General features: G+C 39.1%; 1 protein-coding gene across 4 annotated transcripts in view; it reads left to right on the top strand.

Moving 5' to 3' along the window:
• Nucleotides 1-23104, top strand: part of cmb (combover) — a 522232-nt gene that overhangs the window by 190076 nt on the left and 309052 nt on the right. For all 4 annotated transcript variants that reach the window (XM_067139692.2, XM_067139691.2, XM_067139689.2 and 1 more), the window contains one exon: nucleotides 19982-20126. In XM_067139692.2, coding sequence (XP_066995793.2) covers nucleotides 19982-20126 — 145 coding nt within the window. The remainder of the gene's footprint in view (nucleotides 1-19981; nucleotides 20127-23104) is intronic.

A 23104-nucleotide genomic window follows, 5' to 3' on the forward strand; every position in this document is an offset into this window, starting at 1 on the left:
TTCCACGTCAACAAACACATCACACACCCCTTCCCCTCCCAACTTACAAAACTCACCTCCACGGGCCAATCTTAAGCCAATAAATGCTTCACGCCCCTCCGCTTCCCGCACTATACACAACTCCCTTCCGTGCGCCAATCACAAACCTACAGCCACGCCCCCTCCAACCCATCCCCCTCCGCACAGACGACATGCGTACAACACAAGGAGTAAAAACGTTAGCGACCACTAGTATCCTGACAATGATTCACACAACAAGTCAAACGGGCCAACAACGCCATAGGTAAGGACCAACATCTTCTCTCCTTCAACACTTTGACAAAACCTCCCCAAGTTTTTTCTTTAATTCTCATCAAAATTAATACAGTTTTTTTTTCTTCATTTCAGAACCAACCAATCACAACATTATTTCAACAGCCCCATCAAACTTCCACAACATTCTTCAATAATATATAATTTCCAATATCAATGTTTTGAAAATATATTGTCAATCAGATAAGAAAACAATAGCCATTCAACGTTCGTGTCAAAATCGTACCAACGTAGAGAATAATAGCTCATCATCATCTCTACAAACTTACTCAGATGACTTAAAATAAATTTAAGCCAACTATAAACTTCATGTCAACACAATCTCGCTGAACCAATCTATAAATAATCTATGAACTGTTGACCATTAAACATTACGGGCAAATATACGCTAACGTCAATAACAATTACCCAGCATTTGGAATATTTTTCCTTTACATTTTATATTCATCAATGCAATCTTTTTCATATTCATTTACTATATATTAGCATGTTATTTTACTTATACTTCAAACTCTGACTATGGCTTTAAGCCATCAACTGTCACTTATAATTATACAACACCTCCATTTTTAAGTATACCATCTAAGAATCTACTATTTTAATATCATTCTAATGTATTGTATATTTTCAATGATATGATTTTATATACCTTCCACTATGTATTTAAAATCTAATATTGACTAAGGCTTCAAGCCATCATCTGTACTACTGTACCATCTAATGACATCCTATTCATCAAGTGAATTACACATGAGTTTATCATTATATAAGATTTTTAGTTATTTCATGAACATTTTTATAATAACTGTAAAATGTTTGGAAATGTCTGACAAAAATAATAAGGTTTTGATTAGTGACTGAAGATGCCTCACAATAAGAGGCAAAACATGTCTCACATTTGAAAAATGTTTTAACTTAAATGCCAACATCTTGTATTGTATTGAATAGGTGGAAATAAATATTAACCCCTCAGCGCCGACCTCTATACGTGGTATAGACCCTCTTTTCTTCCGTAGCCGCCGACCTCTATACGTGGTATAGACCCATACATGGTTTCACATTTATGGCTATAGCGCGAAGAGTTTTGGAGTTTCTGATATGCAAATTGTTTGGTTTCCAAGAAGACATTTTCGGGTTTATCAATGTTGTAAATAAGAAATGAAAAATCGTTATAATGTAGTTGTTTTTGCAAGGAAAATTATTTGTCAAATAAGTCTGAGAACTAATCTCTTGCTTTTTTTAAGTCTGTTTGCTTCATTCTTTCCCACAGAATAAAATAAGGAAATGATGATCTGAGAAGTTTGTCTTTTCGTGTGATGTTCTTTGTTCTATTTGTTCATTGGGAGTGCGGTTTATTTATTATATTTATCTTTATTTCTCAGCTTGTAATATTTTCGTAACTCTCCACGAGCGCTCTGTGTAGGCATCAGTTAGTGCTGCTTTCTGTCATATGATACGAGAACCAGTTGTTCATGGTATATATCTCGTTTGAAAGACGTTGTCTCGACCTTTTATCTGAAATATGTATTGAGTTGGTTTGTTTCGTCATTAATGTTATTCCCCTCATTCAGTTTCGTCCTGCTGCTTTCGGCCTCGCTGCAGCTTCATCAGTCCGTGTGACACACGGCGCTCAGCCGTGGTATGACTGACAGTAACGTGCTTGAAGTATTGTATAATTCAGATGAAAGTTTAGTCGGAAGTAGTAGTGACAGTATAAGCAGCAGTGATAATGAAATAGATGATGTAGCAGTGGTAAATGATGAGAGTGACAATGAGGAGGAAACAGTACTTGGAAATTTCGTGTAAGAGGCTATAGATAATTATACAGGTCAAAGAGAAGTTTTCAATGGTGAATTCTGATTGCTAAATTCTCTAATAATACTCACACAGGTCACAGAGACAAATATTGAGCAATTACCGTATCGGGTTCATCTGGTGAAAGGTTTGTTTACAAAATACGCTCGGAAGGGAGGGGAACAAAATATTCAAGGCCGGCGCGCATCAGATAATACAGTTCCAAGGTTGCAGGATAGACATTTTATCAGGAAATTAGCACCCAAGAGTTGGAAATCCAAACCTCACAGACATTGTATCTTGTGTTCAAAACATGGCGAAAAGAAGACGTCAGTGTACTGCTGCCAGGAGTGTGACTTGAGTCCCTGTCTCAAAGAGTGCTTCGAACTCTATCACACGGAACTAAATTACTAAGGAAATGTGAAACAATTATGTAATTATCTGCATGTACATAGTCCTGTCATAAGGAATTCCAAATTTCGTGAAAATCGGGCTACTCTTATACTTGTAGTAACGCTTTAAGTGAATCGATGTATTTCAGTCGCGCGTAGTTGAAATCTCATCTGGCCGCGGGGTAGGAAGCTATTTAAATGGCTGCGACGCTGAGGGGTTAAATATTTTCCTATATACTTTAGCACTGTCCTATCCTTGCTGTTGACCCTGACTACAATGTCACTCAGTGCTTCATAAAACTTGTCAACTTCCTTCTCATCTGCACCCTCACGTGGTAAGTACACTAAGACAATTCTCGTCGTAAATCCATCTTCTGCCATATCTACTCACATCATTCGCTCATTTTCATGCCGAACAGTAACTGTTGTGTTCAGTAGTATGAACAGTCCTACCCCATACTCTGCCCTTCACTTTTTTTTTTGCTAGTTGCTTGACGTCGCACCGACACAGATAGGTCTTATGACAACGATGGGATAGGAAAGGCCTAGGAGTTGGAAGGAAGCGGCCGTGGCCCTAATTGAGGTACAACCCCAGCATTTGCCTGGTGTGAAAATGGGAAACCACGGAAACCATCTTCAGGGCTGCTGACAGTGGGATTTGAACCCACTATCTCCTGGATGCAAGCCCACAGTCGCGCGCCCCTAACCGCACGGCCAACTCGCCTGCTCCTTCGCTTTTTAACACCCGTCAAGTACACTGTATAATCTCCTATCTCTTCCTCGTAATCTTATCTCACCCAAATATCATTAACTCCTAACACATCCAGATGCATACTCTTTGCTGACTCAGCCAATTCTACTTTGATATTGATAGCTCCCCATCAAATTTCATTTTGTTTGCCAAGTTGTTTCCAAGGAGTCCCTCGCCTGTCAAATGGAAGTGGGACTTTATTATTCCCATAGGTCCAAGACTTGCTTAAAACGTTCTGAGTTTGTTACCATTGATGCCTTCACGGCCCATACTTATAGACATGATACAGGCTTTTGGGCTTATGCCATGTCAAGACTTGCTTGGGCTTATGCCATGTTAGAAAATAAGGTGAAATTCTTTACGTTTCGCAGAGAACTTTTCTCTGCCAGAAGAAAATCTCTACTATTCACGAGGAAGACTTCTCCAAGAATGACGTTTGAATTTAGACGTTTATGATAGAAATGGAAGTGGTACGTTCATTCGTCACCAGGTGGCTTACCGAACGCGCTACAGCGCTAGCATTCGAAGCGGAAGCTGACGGAACCATCAGAATCAATCTGAGAGGGAGTCACTTGACATGTTCTGTGGAAATTCCCCTATCACTCCAGACATAATGTGATTAATTTCATTAATTATCAAAGAGATCATTGATTTTTAGTTGCATTATTTTTATCCACAACGTTGCACATGAATGCATTGTAATAGGTGATCTGAACTATCATGCTATTCATTTCAGGACTATCATAGTCATACAAAAATCTACCATCACCTAAGTAAAGTTTGAAGTGGAAAGAAAATATACTACTAGAATAACGATCGTACTATATTCTATGGAAAGGAAAGGTAAAATTTACAAATGCGCACTTAAATTTAGCAAATGAATGTAGATTCCCATGTCTGGTTCTCTATTTCTCCGGTTGATCCGCCATTACAGTCGTGGCTGCGTCTTCATTCAGTTGTGCATTGTAGCAGAAAAGTCCCTCGTTGGAAGCCTCTTCATCGTTGAATTCTTTACACAGGAACTGGCATAATGATATCTTGTAGTTCCGTTGAATGCTGTCCTCATGCTCCAGTAGATGTCCTCTTCCCCAGCTGAAACTAGCACAACACATTAAAACGTGCTCCAGCCAGATTATTTAATGTTTTATCGAGCAGTGTGGAAAATACTAACTTGTCTCTGCTGGTTCACAACATGAGGGAGAGATGCGAAACTGACTGCAGGCCAGTTATATTTCTTTGCATGCCAGAAAGTGTGGTATGCTGGAAATTACTCGCTGGATGTCACCATTCCTATCTTGGTGATTAGTGGTTCATCACTTGCTCAGCAGAATATTCAAGATTACACTTGTGGTATCTTGATTAACCTTGATCTGCTGCTCTTTTTGTCATGTGCTGAGGCTATCCTTTCACTATAAGCTAAATAAGACAAACACAATAGTCGTCACGCGTGGACCAGTATATGAACCTGTCTGCACGCTACTCGCTCAAGGCTACACTCATAACCTTCCTGTTAGCTGATACATTCCACTTGACAGAATATAATCTTGAGTTCCGTACACCAAACTCTTCTCCACACAGTTACGGTCTTATGTTGACGGGGACACTATGTACATCTCTCATATTTTTTCCCAATAGTCAGACGTTCAACGAAACTTCTGTGTGCTACTGACACTTATACCAACATTTATAGCTTAATAGGCTGTGCTGTTTTCATGGATCTACAATTTTAATGTTCCCTTCGATATTTTTTTTATGCATGTCGTATTTTATATTGACTCATTCGAAATCCAAATCATATTTTAATTTTTAATTTGTTTCTAATGTCCTTGTTATATTTTTAATGTATCTTGTGTAAGATTGGGTGAAGATGTCCACAATAATGGACGAAACGTGTCTCAGAAATGATTAATGTTGACTTGAAGAATAAAAACAAAATTTCAGTATTGTAAAGGTTGAGTTTTTGATTGAGAATCTTGCAAGATTATGCTAATGATATCAAGCTTTATCCTTTGGTTGTTATGTTTTGTAATCTAGAACAAGGTCAGGTGAGTACTTTACTTTTACCGTTATTAGAGAATGCTGATAATACACGTCCAGGTATTTTTTGGTTGTTAGCAATGAGTTTTTTCTTCTCTAAATATTCCTCAGAAATTTAATAGCATGTTTTTTTAAAATACTTGTTTAATGTCGCACTAACACATCAAAGGATTTTGGTGACGGAAGGATGGGAAAGGGTTAGGATTGGGAAAGTAGCAGCCTTGACCTTAGTTAAGGTCCAGCCCCAGCATTTGCCTGGTGTGAAAATGGGGAAACCATGGAAAAAACCATCTTCAGGGCTGCTGACGGTGGGATTTGAACCCACTGTCTTGCCGAATCCAAGCTCACAGCTATACCGCCAACTCGTTCGGATTTATAGCTGTTTCTTCTGACAATGCCAACACAATGATTTGAGCAATAATGGCTTCGTCAAAAAATATCTGAGACAGTCTTCTGTTTAATACAGAGATGTTCATGCCTTCAAATATATTTAGCTTGTCGAAAGCTTATAATTATTTGCCAGTCCATATTGAACACTTTCTGGTTAAAATGTTCTTCTTTTCCTACCGCTTTTTCCCCACACCCGTGGGGTCACGGGTGCGAACTGTGTCGCACATGTGGATTTGGCCCTGTTTTACGGCCAGACGCCCTTCCTGATGCCAACCCTGTATGGAGGGATGTAATCACTATTGCGTGTTTCTGTGGTGGTTTGAAATATGGTATGTTGTCCGAATATGAAGAGGAGAGTGTTGCGACGGACACAAACACCCAGTCGCCAAACCAGAAGAATTAATCAAAGCGATTAAAATCCCCGACCTGGCCGGGAATTGAACCCAGTACCCCGTGAACCGAAAGCCAGTACGCTGCCCATTCAGCCAACGAGTTGGACCTCTGGTTCAAATGTTCTATTATCCAGAAAAAAGTTACAAATGACTTGGCACTTTGAAAGTATATGAAGTGATGTGTAGTGCTAAACTTAACAAGATTTTTAAGTATATAGATGCATGTTGTCTTTCTCACCGTGAATGTATCACCAGGATTCTGGATCAGTGGGTGGCTCTAACTCTGATGTTTTGTAGGGGACAAGAAAAAGAAAAGAAAAAAAGAGGAAGTGTTCACAAACCAAACCAATTTTTTTACCCCATGGCGAAGTTATACTGTCACTTTGTTTTGAGTGTACTGCCCATTTTTAATAATGTAATTTTTTTTTTTTTTTGTAACAAGATGCCCCAGTTGGTTGTGTGTTGCATAGTAAACTTAATGGTCTTTTAACAGACTTGCTGGTAAGGTTTATTAAACCATCTTTTGTACAAGCAAGAGTTACTTCAGTTACTGAGGTGGAATTTATAAAAGGAAAGCACCGAAAAGGATACGAGGTTTTGGTGATTGGTGCTAAGTGTAGGGTTTATTTGAAAGATGAAGAATTAAGTTGTTTTAATGAGCAAGAATTTTATTCCTATGTTGGAGAGTTTAATGTTGCAGCTTGTGATAACATTGTGACATTTCCTTCTAGTGATGAATTTTTGAAACATGTAGTGATTCCTAATTTAAATTTGAGACAAGGTGTTTCATTTTCATCTATAGAATATTTGATAAACAGATTTTGCAAAATTATAGCAAATTCAGAACATGATAAAACTGAATCAGTATTTGCATCTTACCAGGTTGACATTTTATCACATGACATATTAAATTGTACTAGTTGTGATGTTGCTTGGAGTAAAGTTGCTACTTTAAAGAATGCATGTGGTCAAATGAAGCATAATACTCTCAGTAACGTTATGTTCTCTGTTTTTTCAGTGCCAAACAGTAATGCCCAAACAGAGAGAATCTTTTACATTGTAAGAAAAAATCAAATTTAATTTATGTCCTCCTCATTGAGAAAACTAAAGATGGCAACAGATGGTGCTGGATGTTGCAAGAAAAGATTCACTGAGAAGCAGTTACAAGTGGTAAAACGTGCTACAACACAATATGTGCACCAGAATAACTGAAGCAGTTACAAGAAGTGAAGCATGCTACAACGCAATATGTACAGCAGAATAACTAAACAGCTTTGTACTCGGCCTGCCGAATATAATAGGTGGACATGATATGTAACAGTGAGGATATTGGACCTTGTACATGCAGTACGAGTAGCACTTGAATATGAACATTTCTTTTAGATTAGGTATATTTTAAAGGTGAAAATTCAAGGCGCCCATGTAGATGCTTCTCACAATTCTGCAATTACCCTGATTGCTACTTCCCCATTCGCCATTCCAAAGATTGCAGGTCTGCTAGATGAGATGCTGGCAGATCTTGAGCAAAGGAATGTTTTCTCAAACTTTCTGAGCAGTTATGGTTGTGGTGAGACAAACCCGCTGAAGCAAGAAGGGGTGATGGAATACATATGGCGCATTCAACTCGTTTGTACTTCATGCAAGGCGTAATAATTTTTGGATCACGCGTCTGTTTTGCCATCTGTAAGAATTAGAGAATCTAGATATCAACCAAGCAACGTCCAGCTCTTCTTGGCTTTTGACCAATTGTTACGCACGCAGTGAAAATGGATTATGTAATGTAGGTTAATAAACTCAAGTTGTAGACCATCGAAAGTTTCTTTGTGTTATTTCAGTTACCGAAGAACAACAGACCCTTTCAAAAAAAGTAAGGATGCAGGTGTTACTTTGAAGAATTCTGTTACACTTACTGTTTAATAAAACGGTACACTTTGATGAACTTTAGTGGAATAGAAATTTATTTTTAGTAAGTACAGGCTTTGTGTAGCATGGTTGTGATACTAGTGCACTAAGTAAAGCCAATAATCATCCTTAATAGGATAAGTTTACAACTTGAGAAAGAACTTGGAGAATATCAAGGAGGTTTCAGACCCTGGAGGAGTTATCCTGATCAGATCATGAGTCTTAAGTTGATAATGGACTATAACAGGAGAAGAAACAGAGATATGCTGATAACATTTGTAGATTTCAAGAAAGCTTATGATTGCATCCATATAGAATCTCTGTTTAAAGAATTTAAGACACCTTTGACTACACCCCAAATTAATAAACATGATGAAATTGACTCTCACTAACACCAAATGTGAAGTTTGGGGGTGAAACATCAGAGACATTTGAAATAAGAACTGGACTATGGCAGGGAGATGGGCTCTCACCACTATTATTTAATTGTGCTCTAGAAATGGTAATGAGGGAATGGTTTAGGAAATGTCCCCCCAAATAAAGATTGGCTGAAAAATCAAAACAGATTGCCTGGTTTTCGCTGTGTCACGTTAATGTTGTTTAAAAAAAGGGAGTGTTTAGTTATCATAGAATAATAGAGTACTCAAAATAAGCAAAAATCGAAATAACGCATGGGATAGAAATATGCTTCAAAAATTAAGCCACCACTCTGACCAGTGTGGTTGGCGCAAGCAAACATGGGTGAAGTACAGTGGCAAGGTAATGTAAACAGTGAAGCCGATGCACACATTCACATAATGTGTGCCCAGCATTTAACAAAATTCTTCATCAAATAGTATTCAGAATACAATCGCAGCGAATGAGCAGAGTCTGGCACGAAGCGTTATGCTGAGACTTTTCCAGAAGTCATACGTGGTAGGTACAGGTTGACAAGAAATTAAGGATAGGTGACATGGCAGTCAGGATGGTACAACCAGTTAGATTTGCACAATACATATGTATTATAAAACCAACAAAATGTGATTACGTGGACAATGTTTTGATTATTACAGGATAGAGGACGATATTCAATTGAAACCAAACAAAGTAGAAATTGTAACACCAATGAAACGGGGCAATTTTGTAAATAGTATAAATTCAAACAAGATGGGAACAAAAATATTAATTCTAGGTTTATACACCAAAATAATGAATAGGATTAGATACAACCAATGATTGACTAGATGCAATTATGACTAGTACCCTATCAAAAAATATATTAACTATATTCAGAAAGAATTCTAAAATCACAAAGGCCACTGTACAATGTGAAAACCACCAGAGTCAGCTAAAAAGGAGAACAAAGTAAACAATAAGGGAGAAAATGATCCAAGGGCTGGCAAAGGGAAAGGAAAACGTTCAGCCTGCAAATAAGTTTTGAGAAAGTAGTAGGGTCACGCACACAACCGTACAGAAAATCACAGGTACGATTGTCACTTCTAGCGTCTGTTCACGAAGTTAGTTTTTTTTTAAAATAATGTTTAGGAAATATTCATGAGAAGTTCAAAATGAACATACTAGTTGGTAAATTTTTAGTAGCCACACCAAATGCAACACTGCATATTCAGCCAGGAGGGCATATTAGAAGAGAATAATAGTTTCCTGAATTAGAAATTAAAAACACAGTAAGATTAATTTTCGCTCACCCAGCCAGCCGTCGAAGGTTCAGATGTTAAGTTGTACATAAGATATCGCATACGGACCAGCCGAAATGCGAGTATGAACGCCTCCCTCCACACAGTTCGTCACTGAATGTCTGACTGCCAGTTCGAGGCCAGGGCGAGCATTTATAGCGTAAGAGCAGAGTCCAGAAAGTATGAGAACCAGACGTGATGTACACAAGCAGCGGCAGAGGGAAGGGGACGGAGGGCGAGCAGTAGTCGAGTGCATAGCGGGCTGGGTAAGCGGTCGAAGCACATGCTGTAGCAGGCCGGAGAAGTTGAGCAGAAGGTAAAGTAGAAATCTAGATGTAGGGGAGCACGTTACAGCTGACGATTTATTATTACTAGCATTGGGCATAAAAGAAGCAAAAACCCAGATATCAGAACTTCAAAACATTGCAAACAAAATTGGCCTCAAAATATCATTTGAAAAAACAGAAATTATGCCCCTAAAACCAACACAACTAAAAGAAGTTACCATAAATGGTATGAAAAATGAAAATAGTAACACAATTTAAATATCTTGGAGAAGTAATAATACATAACCTAAATGAAAAAATCTCAATCCACACAAGAACAAATAGTTTAGCTAAAGCACAAAAATTAACATGAGATATCTACAAACAGAAATGACTATCATAAATGCAAAAATAAAACACTACAACACAGTTATAAAACCAGAACCTACATATGCAGCAGAAACACGTTTTCACCTGAATAAACAATCAAAGACTGATAGACTTCAGGAAATTGAAAGGAGGATTGGAAGAACCTGCATCAACAAACAATACCAGAAAGATGGACAGTGGCGGTTAATACCTAACAAAGTCGTGTACAAAGAGCTAGAACCCATTTCAGATACTATGCGAAAGAGGAGACTGGGATTCTTTGGACATATCATGAGGATGCAGGATTCGAGACTTCTGAAACAACTAGTACAACACAATCTCGTCTCAAAAAATACCACAACAGGATGTAAATGGATCAGAGAAGTAAGAGAGGATCTGAAGAAAATAGGCCTTACAACAGAAGACACCACAAATAAGATAAAATTCAATACAAAACTCAAGAATACAAACCTCCGCTTTACCTTTACACAAAACAAACCAACAACACACATATTTTCAATTGAGGAAAGGACACGAAGTTCGGAGCGTCTGAAGAAGTACTGGAGGATTGCAAAGCCCAAACATTCCCTTCAAAGAGACTTGAATGACGGACTTACTAAAGTGATCCTATGTGGTCATAATAGAATAATAATAATAATAATAATAATAATAATAATAATACTGGGAGGTACACCTCAACGCCGCGCATTCAAAATTAGCGCCTAAATGAACTCCTCTATCAAACTAAAGTGGAAACTACTACAACAGGAACTTAGAACTTTAATCAGAAGATGTCACCACCGAAATATTATGTAATTTTGTTATTGTGCAGTTTCCTAACCTGAGTGAATTTCTCCTTGTTTTATTTGCCATTCATCAAGAAGTTTGGACATTTTTCCACAGATGACACTACCAAAAGACTATGATCATGCACCCTGGTGCAAAGTGAAAGAACATATAATTTAAAGAAGTTTTGTATTTCTAGGTTTTTGTAAGCGATTGATGTTCATTTATATTTTGGGTTGGCAATATTTCCTTTTTATTTCCGCCAGTTTTGAATCTAGCCAATCACTAATTTCTGTAATTAATTTTCCAGCTATCACAGGCTTCTTGTTCTATTCTGAGTGTTACTTTTGAACTCTACCAATAAAATTGAGGGGTTTTGGCTAGTTTAGTCTTGAATGATCTCGAACCTTCCCTGAGGGTTTATAAACTGCGGCTTTTCACGTTTCTTGGCCAATTGATCATTGTCTATCTGAGTGTGTGTGTTAAGCAGGAGCGGGCGGTCTCTTTTCGTCAGCAGCAGAACATCTATAAGGTTAATGGCCACATAACTTTATTCTTTCTTGCTAACTCTGCAGTTTAACCCGAGGGAAAGGTCCGACTCTTTAGTAAGTAACAAGCCGGGCTGAGTGGCTCAGATGGTTTAGGAGCTGGCCTTCTGACCTCAACTTGGCAGGTTCGATCCTGGCCCAGTCCGGTGGTATTTGAAGGTGCTCAGATACGTCAGCCTCGCATCGGTAGATTTACTGGCACGTAAAAAGAACTCCTGCGGGACAAAATTCCGGCACCTCGGCGTCTCCGAAAACCGTAAAAGTAGTTAGTGGGACGTAAAACCAATAACATTATTATTAGTATGTAACAACTTTTCTAAAATGTAACTTCTTCCGGCTAATATAAAAACTTCATAAAATCTTTAACTGTAAACCGGGGATAGAGAGTGAAGTACCCTCTCGAGCTCCCCTTCATCTTGGTTTGGGGTGACTACGTTTTTCTCTAACTGTTTTTCCTACTGTAATGTGTTAATGTAATTTCTATACGAGTCACCTCGGTAGTTTGGGAATAGCCCCTGTTTCATCTTCCTAGAGTCCTTTAGGTTTTTTAAGTGTTCATTATCTTGGAGTGCAGTACGCCTCCATTCAGTTTGTGTTTAGCGCCATTTACTTAACCTGTTCTTTTCCACAAAGGCCCTATAGGTTGGGTATGAGATACCCGTGTTTCAAATTGTAAGTTGGGCCATGGAAGGCCAGAGAGTGTAAGATTTTTGAGGTTGCCTCAAGGAGGCTGAAAGAAACGGAGAGCCTGTTAGCTCTTTTTCAAGTTTTGTAATTGTAAAGAGTGCCTCTGGAAGGCTATATATTGTAATTTTAGGAGCAAGTGCTCTTTGAATGAAGGGATTTCTGCCCTTGACTAAATTTGTCTCTTTTTGTATGGTAAATTTGCGCTGGGAGCTCAGGAATCGTAAAACGAGGGGCTTGAAGCCCAAAATCTGTCACGTTCACTAATCTTGTATTTTCCTTGACTTGTTTTAAGATTGTCATTGTACCTGATGCTTCATTATCATGAAAAATTGTTAAGTTTGAAGTTCTGAAAATATAACCCTCAGTTTAAGTTTTAAATTAATTTTGATATTGTAGTTAGACCCATTCAAGCCCGCACATTCTTTCACCTCTGCGTTCCACAGCTAACATGGAACAATAATAATAATAATAATAAAGCCAAACAATGGGTGGTGTCTTATTTCATGACAGGCAGGCTAATTCTAGTAGTTGGGGACGAAAATTGTTTACCATACTTTTGTGGAAAACTAACTAAAGGAAATTAAGTACAAAATTGCAGTTTGAATTTACATACCTGAATAGTAAACTCTATATGTACTAGTCTGCAATCACTATGACAACATTGCTGTTTACCTGTTTAATCAACGTTGCACAAGCTGCCAAGCAAAGTGTTTCACTGAAACCACTGATTATGATAATTTGAAATGATGGGATTGGGAGTCCAGATTTTGGTTCCATCTCCCCTCATGCCTGGGATTTAACTGTCTTGACCATTAAAGGCTCCATCCAAATTGTTAGAAATAACCTGTGTAGTACTGCATACGAGAAGGTCTAACTCCAGAAAAACCTTCACAGTTAAACATACATTCAGTATTTAAGTGCTATGGTATACTTTGTCAGATTTAGGTAGCCTATCATTGAAGGAAGTACAAATAAATAAAATTAAAGTTCCAGGTTATTGTGTTTAGTCTCACTTAGTGATGATAATCACTTAATGTATCTACTGTATGCTAAAAAACACAGAATATAATATCTTTTCCCTTGCAAATTTTGGTATCATTCCAGCCCCATGAGGAAAAAAAAAAAGCTGATGATATCCTTAAGACTGGCACTCTATGAAGTAAGTGTGATTATTATAATTGTAAGTAAAATATTTCTCAGGTAGCTGTAATTCAGCCCAATTACTTTTTTCTTGTACTTTTCCCATCACTGGGTACAATTATGGGGCAGCTTAGTCTTTCTCGTCATATGAGATGGGAGAACTATTGAGGGGTTGGTGAAAAACTGTGTGCTAAATGTTTTCAGCAGATATCATGAAGCATGTGCTGGCTGTACTTTTGAAAAGGTAATCTAGATAATGATGGGGAATACTATCTTGTCAGAAAGGACTTAAAATGAGTGGCAAAATATTTTCACTAAGGAAAATTAAAAGTGAGGTGGAAATGCTTTATCACTGTTCATGTTGGCTTTGTGGTATGGATCATCTAACTGTAAGCTTGCTTTCGGGAAATTTTTGGTCTGCTTGATAACAAACTTGCATTGAAAATGGCTGTCCTGTAGTATGACAGAATGTTGTAATGAAGTTAAACTTTCTTCAAATTACTCTCAAACAAAATAAATAAGTAAATACATTTCAAGGTTTAGAGGGTGTTTTTTGAATATTTGACGGCACTTTCTTGTAAAACTAATGTAACCAGCTTTTTAGTATTTATTACCTAATTTAACATGTTGGTGACTATGAGACTCGCTAGTGGTCACACTGACTTCTGTCTGGACAGTGAAAATCTGCCACTGGTCTCATGATGTATAGAATGGACCCACATCGCATGTCTTTCACACACTGTGCTTTTGTACTTTGATTGGTCCATTCACAAGATAAACTATACCATCTTCTTATGAAGCAGAACATACGAGTACTCAGGGGCTAGGATAATTAAGAAATTATTCAATACTAGCATTTGTATCCTTTCTTCAGCTGCTTGGGCCATCAGCACCCATAAATATTTAAAATTGGCACAACTAAAAACATAAAAGACCATGAAACAAAGACATCTAAAAAAGTTACACATTAAAATCAATCTCTGATAGAAAACTTGGTGGCACTTAAGTCCGTGCATCACAAATATTAAACAAATAACTTAGACCTTGGCGTAATAAAAACATTATACATGTCGAGGTATTAAGATAAGAGAACACACGTTAAATCAATCTCCTACAGAAAGCTGTTGACACTTGTGCCCATACGTTATAAAGTGTTGTACCCAGGTTTTGAATTGGTGAGTTATTGTGTGGAGCCTATTCTTGCTTGATCTTAACAAAGAGCTTATGTATTATTGTGAGTGATTGAGGGGCACATCAATAGTTATTGCAGAAATGGATAGTGGCCCAATAGACGTGCTGTCAATACAGATCAGACCAATGTCTGTAATAGAGAAAAGAGAAATGTAAAGAATCTGAACTACTGTGTGTGGAACAAAAAGCATAGATGTAACCAGGACTTACCCCCTCTCTCTTTCCAGCTTCCACACAGTTCCAAAGGAGTCTGATGCTGGTGACAGAGTATAGTACACTGAACGTTACGTTATGGCTGAGGTTGACGGTGGGGGTCAGGTTGCGGGAGAGGTAGCGAAGGGGAAGTTGAGAGGGAGGAGTAGGGGTAATGGAGGCCTTGTGGGGATGTTTCAGCATCTGTTCATATTGGATTCATGTTCTTTTTGAACTGAAATGACTATATCGAATAAAATGTTTGGCTTTTCGGATACTTCATTGAGGTTGCAGTTGGGATTAAAGTACTGCTAGGTGAGTGTAGCAATTTTCAAAGATAATGAGCAAGGTACCCTTGTCTGCGACTTTTAAAATGTCTAGGTCTTGATTTATGGATGTGAATTTGTGATCTCAGTCAGACGTGTTGGCTCATAGCTGAAAAGCGGTTATATTTTTTTCAATTGACGTGCTCCGAATAACATGTAGCGAAATTCCTCCCTGTTCAACCTATATATGTTGCCCTACATTCATCACATTTAAGTTTGTATACTCCCGAGTTAAGGAATTTATTAGCAGAGTTAACTAAATGAGTGTTATGAAATAAGGAGGAATTATTATTGCTGGTTTGCCTGGATCCATGGCTAAACGGTTAGCTTGCTGGTGTTTGGTTCAAGGGGTCCTGGGTTTGATTCCTGGTTGGGTTGGGGATTTTAACTTTCATTAGTTAATTCCTATGGCTCGGCATTAGATTTCATCGTAAGTAGGACCCTGTACTCGCAGTCGCGCAGGTCTCCTATGTGGCGCCAAATAGAAAGATCTACATCAGGCCTCTGCAGAGGCCACTAGCTATTATTATTATTATTATTATTATTATTATTATTATTATTATTATTATTATTATTATTAATAATATTATTATTGCTGGTTTTATAGCCTATATTAAGATTATACTTCTTGAAAATGTTAGTGATCTGATATACACTGAGTGGCCAAAAGTCTTCGGAAGGCACTGAATGTGATGTTAATAACAAGTTGCTCCCCTGTGAACCCTCTAAATGGCAGCAATACAGTGAAGCATTGACTCTTACAAGGTGTTGGAAACATTCTGGAGGGATCTGGACCCACGTGTTTTGCACTGCTACCCACAGTTTGTGTTGTGTAGTTGGTGTGGGGTTCATGGAGTATACACCAGTATCGACAGAACCTCATAAATGCTCGATTGGATTAAGATCGGGGGATCTGGAGGGCCATTCCATGGTCGTAACTTCACTGGATTGCTCCTCCAACTACCTGCATGCCACCACAGAGCGGTGACATGGCGCATTGTCCTGTTGAAAAATGGCATCTCCATCAGGGTACTCAAGGGCCAGAAAGGGATGCAGATGTTCTGAAAGAATGTCCACATAACATGCACCAGTCAGCGCTCCCTGCAGCAGGACAATGGGGCCTAATTGTGACCATGCGAACGCTGCCCAGACCTGAACTGAGCCACTTTCCGCCTGGACACAACCTTGTTGACACGCAGGTTCCATAGCTTCATGGGGCATACGCCACACACTCACGCACCCATTAGCTCAATACAACTGGAACCAGAATTCATCGGACCATACTACACGCCACCACTGTTTCATGGTCCGTTGCTGATGTTCACGGGCCCATGCACGTCGTTGAGCTCTGTGTTGAGGTGTCAGCAAAGGGACATGAGTTGGTCATATGCTGGTGAATTTGCTAATATCCAATTCTGGGCTAGGTACGTAGATGACACATTTATAATCCTAGATGAACGCTCCACCCTCAAAAACCTCAATAACATTGATCATGACATTAAATTTACCTTAGAATCAGAGATAAACAACTCCATCAACTTCCTAGACCTAACAATCAATAGGCACCCCTCTTCGTTCACATATAGTATCTATAGAAAGCCCACTCAAACGGCCACTACTATAAGAAATGACTCACTACACCCCCAAACACACAAAGCGGCTACCTATAATAGCTTAGTAGACCGAGCATTCAAAATTCCGATGTCAAGAAAAAACTTAAATAAAGAATTGAACACCATTCGCTCTATAGCAAAATTTAATGGATATAATGAATCCTTTATTGAAAGAATAATCAATAAATTCAGACACCGCCCAAAAACCACCCTAATAAAAGACAATACTAACACTGCCACGTTTTCCACATTTACCTTCAATAAAGAAATTTACAACGTCACTAACGTTCTTAAAAAACACAACGTTAAAATAGCCTTTCGTACTAACAATAGAAGCACAGAGATCCTACACAACTCTTCATCAATAAATAAAATTAGTCCTTTTTCTAAATCAGGTGTATATAGGTTTTCTTGCCAAGACTGCAAAAGTTCTTACCTAGGGCAAACAGGACGCAGCTTTAAAATCAGATATGCAGAACATGTCAATGCCATAAAACACAACCGTTTTTCCGCGGTCGGCCTGCATATAAAAGAATTTAAGCACAACTTTACTGAAATAAATCAAGATCTTGAGGTATTAAATATTCTAAACAAAGGTTCTTTCCTAGACGTCACTGAAAACTTCTATATTCATTTAGACCAATATTTCAATCCCAACCTAAACTTAAATGTTATCTCAGAGAAACCAAAAATCCTATTCGACTTTCTCACTGAATTTTTCAAAAACATGAATATCCCGAAAAACAGATCTGTCTTTCACATTATGCATAATACTTTGTCACGCCACACACTTTCACCACATCATCCTCCATGTTTCCCCTCCTTCCACTCCTCCTCTCCTACCGCTCCTTCCCTCTCCCCTCCTAATCCAACAATGGCCGCTCCCCAGACCTAAACTATCCAACATGCTCTGTTCCTCTTCATCTCGCGCCATAGCTTTACCGCCTTATGTCCCGCAATAAACATCATAGAAACCTGCCCCCACCCTACACGTAACGCTGCAACAATACATCACAGATACTGGCACAGTCAACCTCCAAACTCTCAGAAAACGTATTCCTTAATACCAGTTTTATATTCTTGTCGAGCTGAATACCGGACCTGTGAAGATTACAAGATTATTTTGTGCATCTACAGAATCGTGGTGTTAATGAAGCTATGTAATATAGAGAGAGACTTTCAAAAGGTGGTTAAATGAAGAAGTTATATCATGTTCAAGATCATGCTTTCACGTCTCTGCACAGTATTTAAAATACAATTTACCGTTGGTCTTTATAGCTATTGTTGAGAGTGAAGGAGAATTTCCTGTTGTGTATGTTTATCAGGAACTCAAGGGAGACTTCATTAGTTAGTCGGAACATAGAAAAAATGATGAACTCTTCTCAGAAGAACTCTTAATGTATCACCTTACTTTTTCCTGCCTGCTGGCTCTTCAGAAGTGTGCGCGCGTGCGTTTTGTATTCAGGAATCATTCAAGGCAAATATTTTCGCACTGCAAGATGTGTGGTTAAGGTTATTTTTAACATGTATAACTTTTGCTTTATCAACGATTCATTTGTTTCTATATTCGTCCCTGTTTCTATCTTCTCGTAAGATGTGTATTGTTTAATGTAACACCTTGTTTAAAAAATTGGGTTAAATGAAGAAGTTATATCATGTTCAAGATCATGCTTTCACGTCTCTGCACAATATTTAAAATGCAATTTACCGTTGGTCTTTATAGCTATTGTTGAGAGTGAAGGAGAATTTCCTGTTGTGTATGTTTATCAGGAACTCAAGGGAGACTTCATTAGTTAGTCGGAACATAGAAAAAATGATGAACTCTTCTCAGAAGAACTCTTAAGGTTTCACTTTACTTTTTCCTGCCTGCTGGCTCTTCAGAAATGTGTGCGCGTGCGTTTTGTATTCAGGAATCATTCAAGGCAAATATTTTCGCACTGCAAGATGTGTGGTTAAGGTTATTTTTAATATTTATAACTTTTGCTTTCTCAATGATTCATTTGTTTCTACATTCGTCCCTGTTTTTATCTCCTCGTAAGATGTGTATTGTTTAATGTAAAGCCTTGTGTAATATAAATGTCTACATGCTAGCCTATTTCCCACATTTTGGCTGAAGATGACGCCAAACAGCGTTGAAACTAGTTTCCAATTGTAAATATATGTTGTAAATAAACTATAACATTTTTGTATTGAAAAGGTGGACCCTTTTAAGTTTCCTATCTTCCATTCTCAGTTCAATATGGACAAAAATGAAATTCTTAGATTTAAATGGTGAAGCCTATGCGGTGCAATTGCCTCCTTACCGAGTCCTGGTAGAAATGTGTTCCTGACGCCCAACATTCAGCTGGGTGTTGATATGACTCACAGTTTGGTAATGGTTAAGTATAAGTAATTTAAGAATTGATGAATTTCCTATTCTAAGGTAAACTCTGTGTGAGGGTCGAGGGCATTGAGTTTATCGAGAGTAGTGGTCGCATTTTTGATCTGTTATCTGCAGTATATTATGACATGGATGTCATCAACTTACCTAGCCCAGTAACATATATTATTGAAATTGGTGCTGTTGAGAATCCTATTGTGTTCGAGATGATCTGAATATATGTCAAGATCCACGAAGCCGGGAACCCATGGGCAAACCCTCCTGTTAATAGATAATATTGTCAAAAATGAAATTATTATGCAGTACTAATTTTAGAATGGTGATAAATGCTTCAATCTCAGGTTGACTCACTTTACTAAACTTCTTTAAATTACATCTATTGTGTCATTAATGGGAATACATGTTGGGATACATGTTGACTATATCAAATGAGTGAATATAATGTTATGGTTTGATTACATGTTTTTATCAGTGTGGTATTTAATAGGTTGACCCATTTTACGTACCAATTGTAACTGCTGTCAATACGGATCATAATGAAGTTTTTATCATATGTAACACTTTTCTAGTTACGTATTTTTTTACCTTCTGTCTTCTTCTTCCTGATACGTTTCTGCTTATGCAGGTCATTCAGGCCTTTTGTCTATTTATCTTATTTATTTAAACAATTTTAATCGTTATGGGTAGTAAGAAAGTATGGTGCTCCACCTTTCCAGCACTTCTCATCTCCCCACCGTTAGAAAACTACTGTTCTAATATATTATGTGCTTTCTAGTTTTATGACATTATGAACACATATATTTGAATTATCTTCATTGAAAGTAATGATACTGTTTACAGATGATTGACATGATTGGAGACCATGATGAAGAGCTCATGACTGAACATCAAGCATTACAAGATAAGCTACATGAACTTCAATCAAAGAAACAACAAATGGAAAGCTTAGTAGCTGATTTGCAGTCTCTCAATACAGAACCATCAGGTAATTGCCTTATGATGAAGATATTGATGTGTGAAATAAGTTTTATTTTTCTATATCATGCTTCTTTTTAGGAATTTTTAGTTTTTCAGATAATGATGGAAATATGAAAATGTTCATTCCATTGTTCTTCTCAACAGATTCCATTTACTTGATTGCTTACTTTGATATGCTGAATTTATCCATCGAATAAAAGCACAGAGTTTAATTAGCGCATGTCTTGTGGAGCTTGGGTTGCTTTGGTTGCATACAATTGTGAATATTAGTATAGTTATCTAACATGTCATACACCCAACCAAGTCTATTATAGAAATCAACATGTACACTGGTAACGTACGAGGTAAGCGCATGGTGCCTTGCCGGATTGTTGTGTAAACCACATGGAATAACAATATTTTGAGTCCTGCTCTTTTTTCTTTTCTTTTTTCTTTTCTTTCTTTAAAAAAAAAAACTATTTGCTTTATGTTGTACCGACACAGATAGGTCTTTTGGTGATGTGGGATAGGAGTGGGAAGGAAGCGCCCCATGGCCTTGATTAAAGTACAGCCTCCATATTTACCTGGTGTGAAAATAGGAAACCACTGAAAACCATCTCAGGGCTGCCGATAGTGTGGTTCGAACCCACTAACTCATGAAGCAAGCCGATAGCAAAATGACCCAAACTGAGCAGCCACTCACTCAGTAGTCCTGCTTATGATTATATTTGTACCCAGATAGTTTTATTGCTATTTGAACATATTAATAAGGTTGAAACAAGCTGGACCCTACTGATTTGGTGTATGCCTCAATGTATGGGACAAACTTTGTAATTTTATGGCGCTATACTTTACAGTCTTCAGCTCATTATGGGAGATCATTATCACTTGCCACAAGGCTGCTTAAACAGAGATTCTCTCGGTTTACTGTAAGCTTTATCAACTTGCATTTGCTAAGTTGAAGTAAGACAACAATTACACCACCTTTTCAGATGAGTCTATATATAGCTTAGGTAATGACTGGTCAGTACTATGCTACAGACCATAGAGAGTGCGACACATCATCAAGTATGCGGCACAATATGAACTTGTTATCAGGGGTTATGAACTTCATGTTGTTGGTCCGTATTGAACTGAGATAACATATAAATAATGCACAGGAGAGTTTTCCACCTATTCAATACTAAGTTGTATTTACAATGTTATTTACATTACATGGGACTAGTTTCAACCCTACTCGGGGTCATCATCAGCCATATAACGAGTTAGCAGGATCAATTCACACTAAACTGGTAGCTTCAATACTAAGATTTATTAGCTAGGCACTAAACTACAGAAGACTACACACAACTTTTGCTCATAACACACACTTGCGCAGTTCGCACGCTCTCTCTCCCTTCGTTTCTCACTTGTTCTCACACTACACAGTTTTACACCCACACACAAGGTCCCGCGTCGCACGGCTACACGTTCTCTCCTTCGCCGACAGTCCGCACTGTAGTACACTAGTCCGATAATCACGGCAGTTCACATACTTCACTACACTGGCAGTCGCTCACGACTGAACCACACCAACTTCTAACTCAGTCTAACTCTCACTAACTCCAGGCAGGTCGTTCCTCTCTTATATACCTGCGCTGGCTCTTCTAGAATCGTCCGGATGCTGGATGGATCCAGGAACATCGCGAGATGGAACACTCCAGATTAATCGTGGAGTCATTTCCATACTCCTCTGCTACGGGATCGCGAGCGGAAGCGAGTGGGGCTCGCCTAGCACTTAAGCGCTGCTAGTGATTGGCACAGTTGAAGCGTAACGGGTGGGTCTATACGGTGCCGGGCCGGGCCCACTGCCAGTTGACATGGCGGACGCTATGACCATTACACTGCCCCCTCCTCAAGGCTGCTCGTCCCGAGCTGCTCCACGATGTGTTGCCAAGCAATCCAGGTGAACAACCATCATCTTCCCTCGGGGAGGCCGCCAGATCCGGTAGACGACGTCGTTGATCCTGGTGACGATTGTATATGGGCCTTCCCATTGTGGCTGCAGTTTCGGTGACTTCCCTTTTGTCTGCACCGGACGGTACAGCCACACTCTGTCACCTTCTTGGAAACCCGCAGAGTTTGCGAGCATGTCGCAGCGGGCTTTCATCCTGTCACTGGCTACCCTTAGATGATGTCGGGCATGATCGTGGATGTCGTTGAGCCGATCCACCAACTCTCATGCATAGTCTGTCGCTGGTTGCTGCTGGTCTGATGCAGACCCGAACATTAGATCGCATGGCAGGCGGAGCCCCCTTCTGAAGACCATGTTGGGAGGTGTCATGCCCTTCGTCTCATGAGTGTATGCTCGATAGGCCATCAAGAAGAAGGGGACCCTCTCATCCCAGTCCTTCTGGTGCGCCGAAACCACCTTCCTGAGGTGCTCTTCGACGGTTTTCACAAAACGCTCCACCATACCATCTGACTGAGGGTAGAGAGGCGTCGTACGTGTCTTCTGCACTCCTAAGCGTTGCAGAATCTCTTGCATCAACCTGGACTCAAAGTTTCTGCCTTGGTCGCTATGAAGTTCCCTCGGGACACCGAATCGACAGAAGAATTCTTGACCAAGACGTCGGGCACTGTCGATGCCTCTTGGTTCGGGATGGCGTAGACCTCCGGCCACTTTGTGAAGTAGTCCATAGCCAGGAGTAGGTAGCGGTTCCCGGCTTCAGATTCGGGGAATGGTCCAGCGACATCAATTGCGATCCTCTCGAATGGTGCTCCAACGTTGTACTGCATCATTTGGCCCCCTACTCGTGGTACGTGGACCCCGGCTCGCCATGCAGGTGTCACACAGCTGGCACATCCTCTCAACATCGTTCCTCAAGTGCACCCAGTAGTAACGCTGTCGGGCACGATCTAGTGTCTTATTCACTCCCAAGTGGCCGGCAGTAGCACCCGCATGCAACTCGGTCAGCACCTCTTTTCTCATGCTCCTGTGGATTATCAGCTGTGCAATGTGCTTCT

Source organism: Anabrus simplex, chromosome 2 (genome assembly GCF_040414725.1).
Source record: "Anabrus simplex isolate iqAnaSimp1 chromosome 2, ASM4041472v1, whole genome shotgun sequence".
NCBI lineage: Eukaryota > Metazoa > Arthropoda > Insecta > Orthoptera > Tettigoniidae > Anabrus > Anabrus simplex.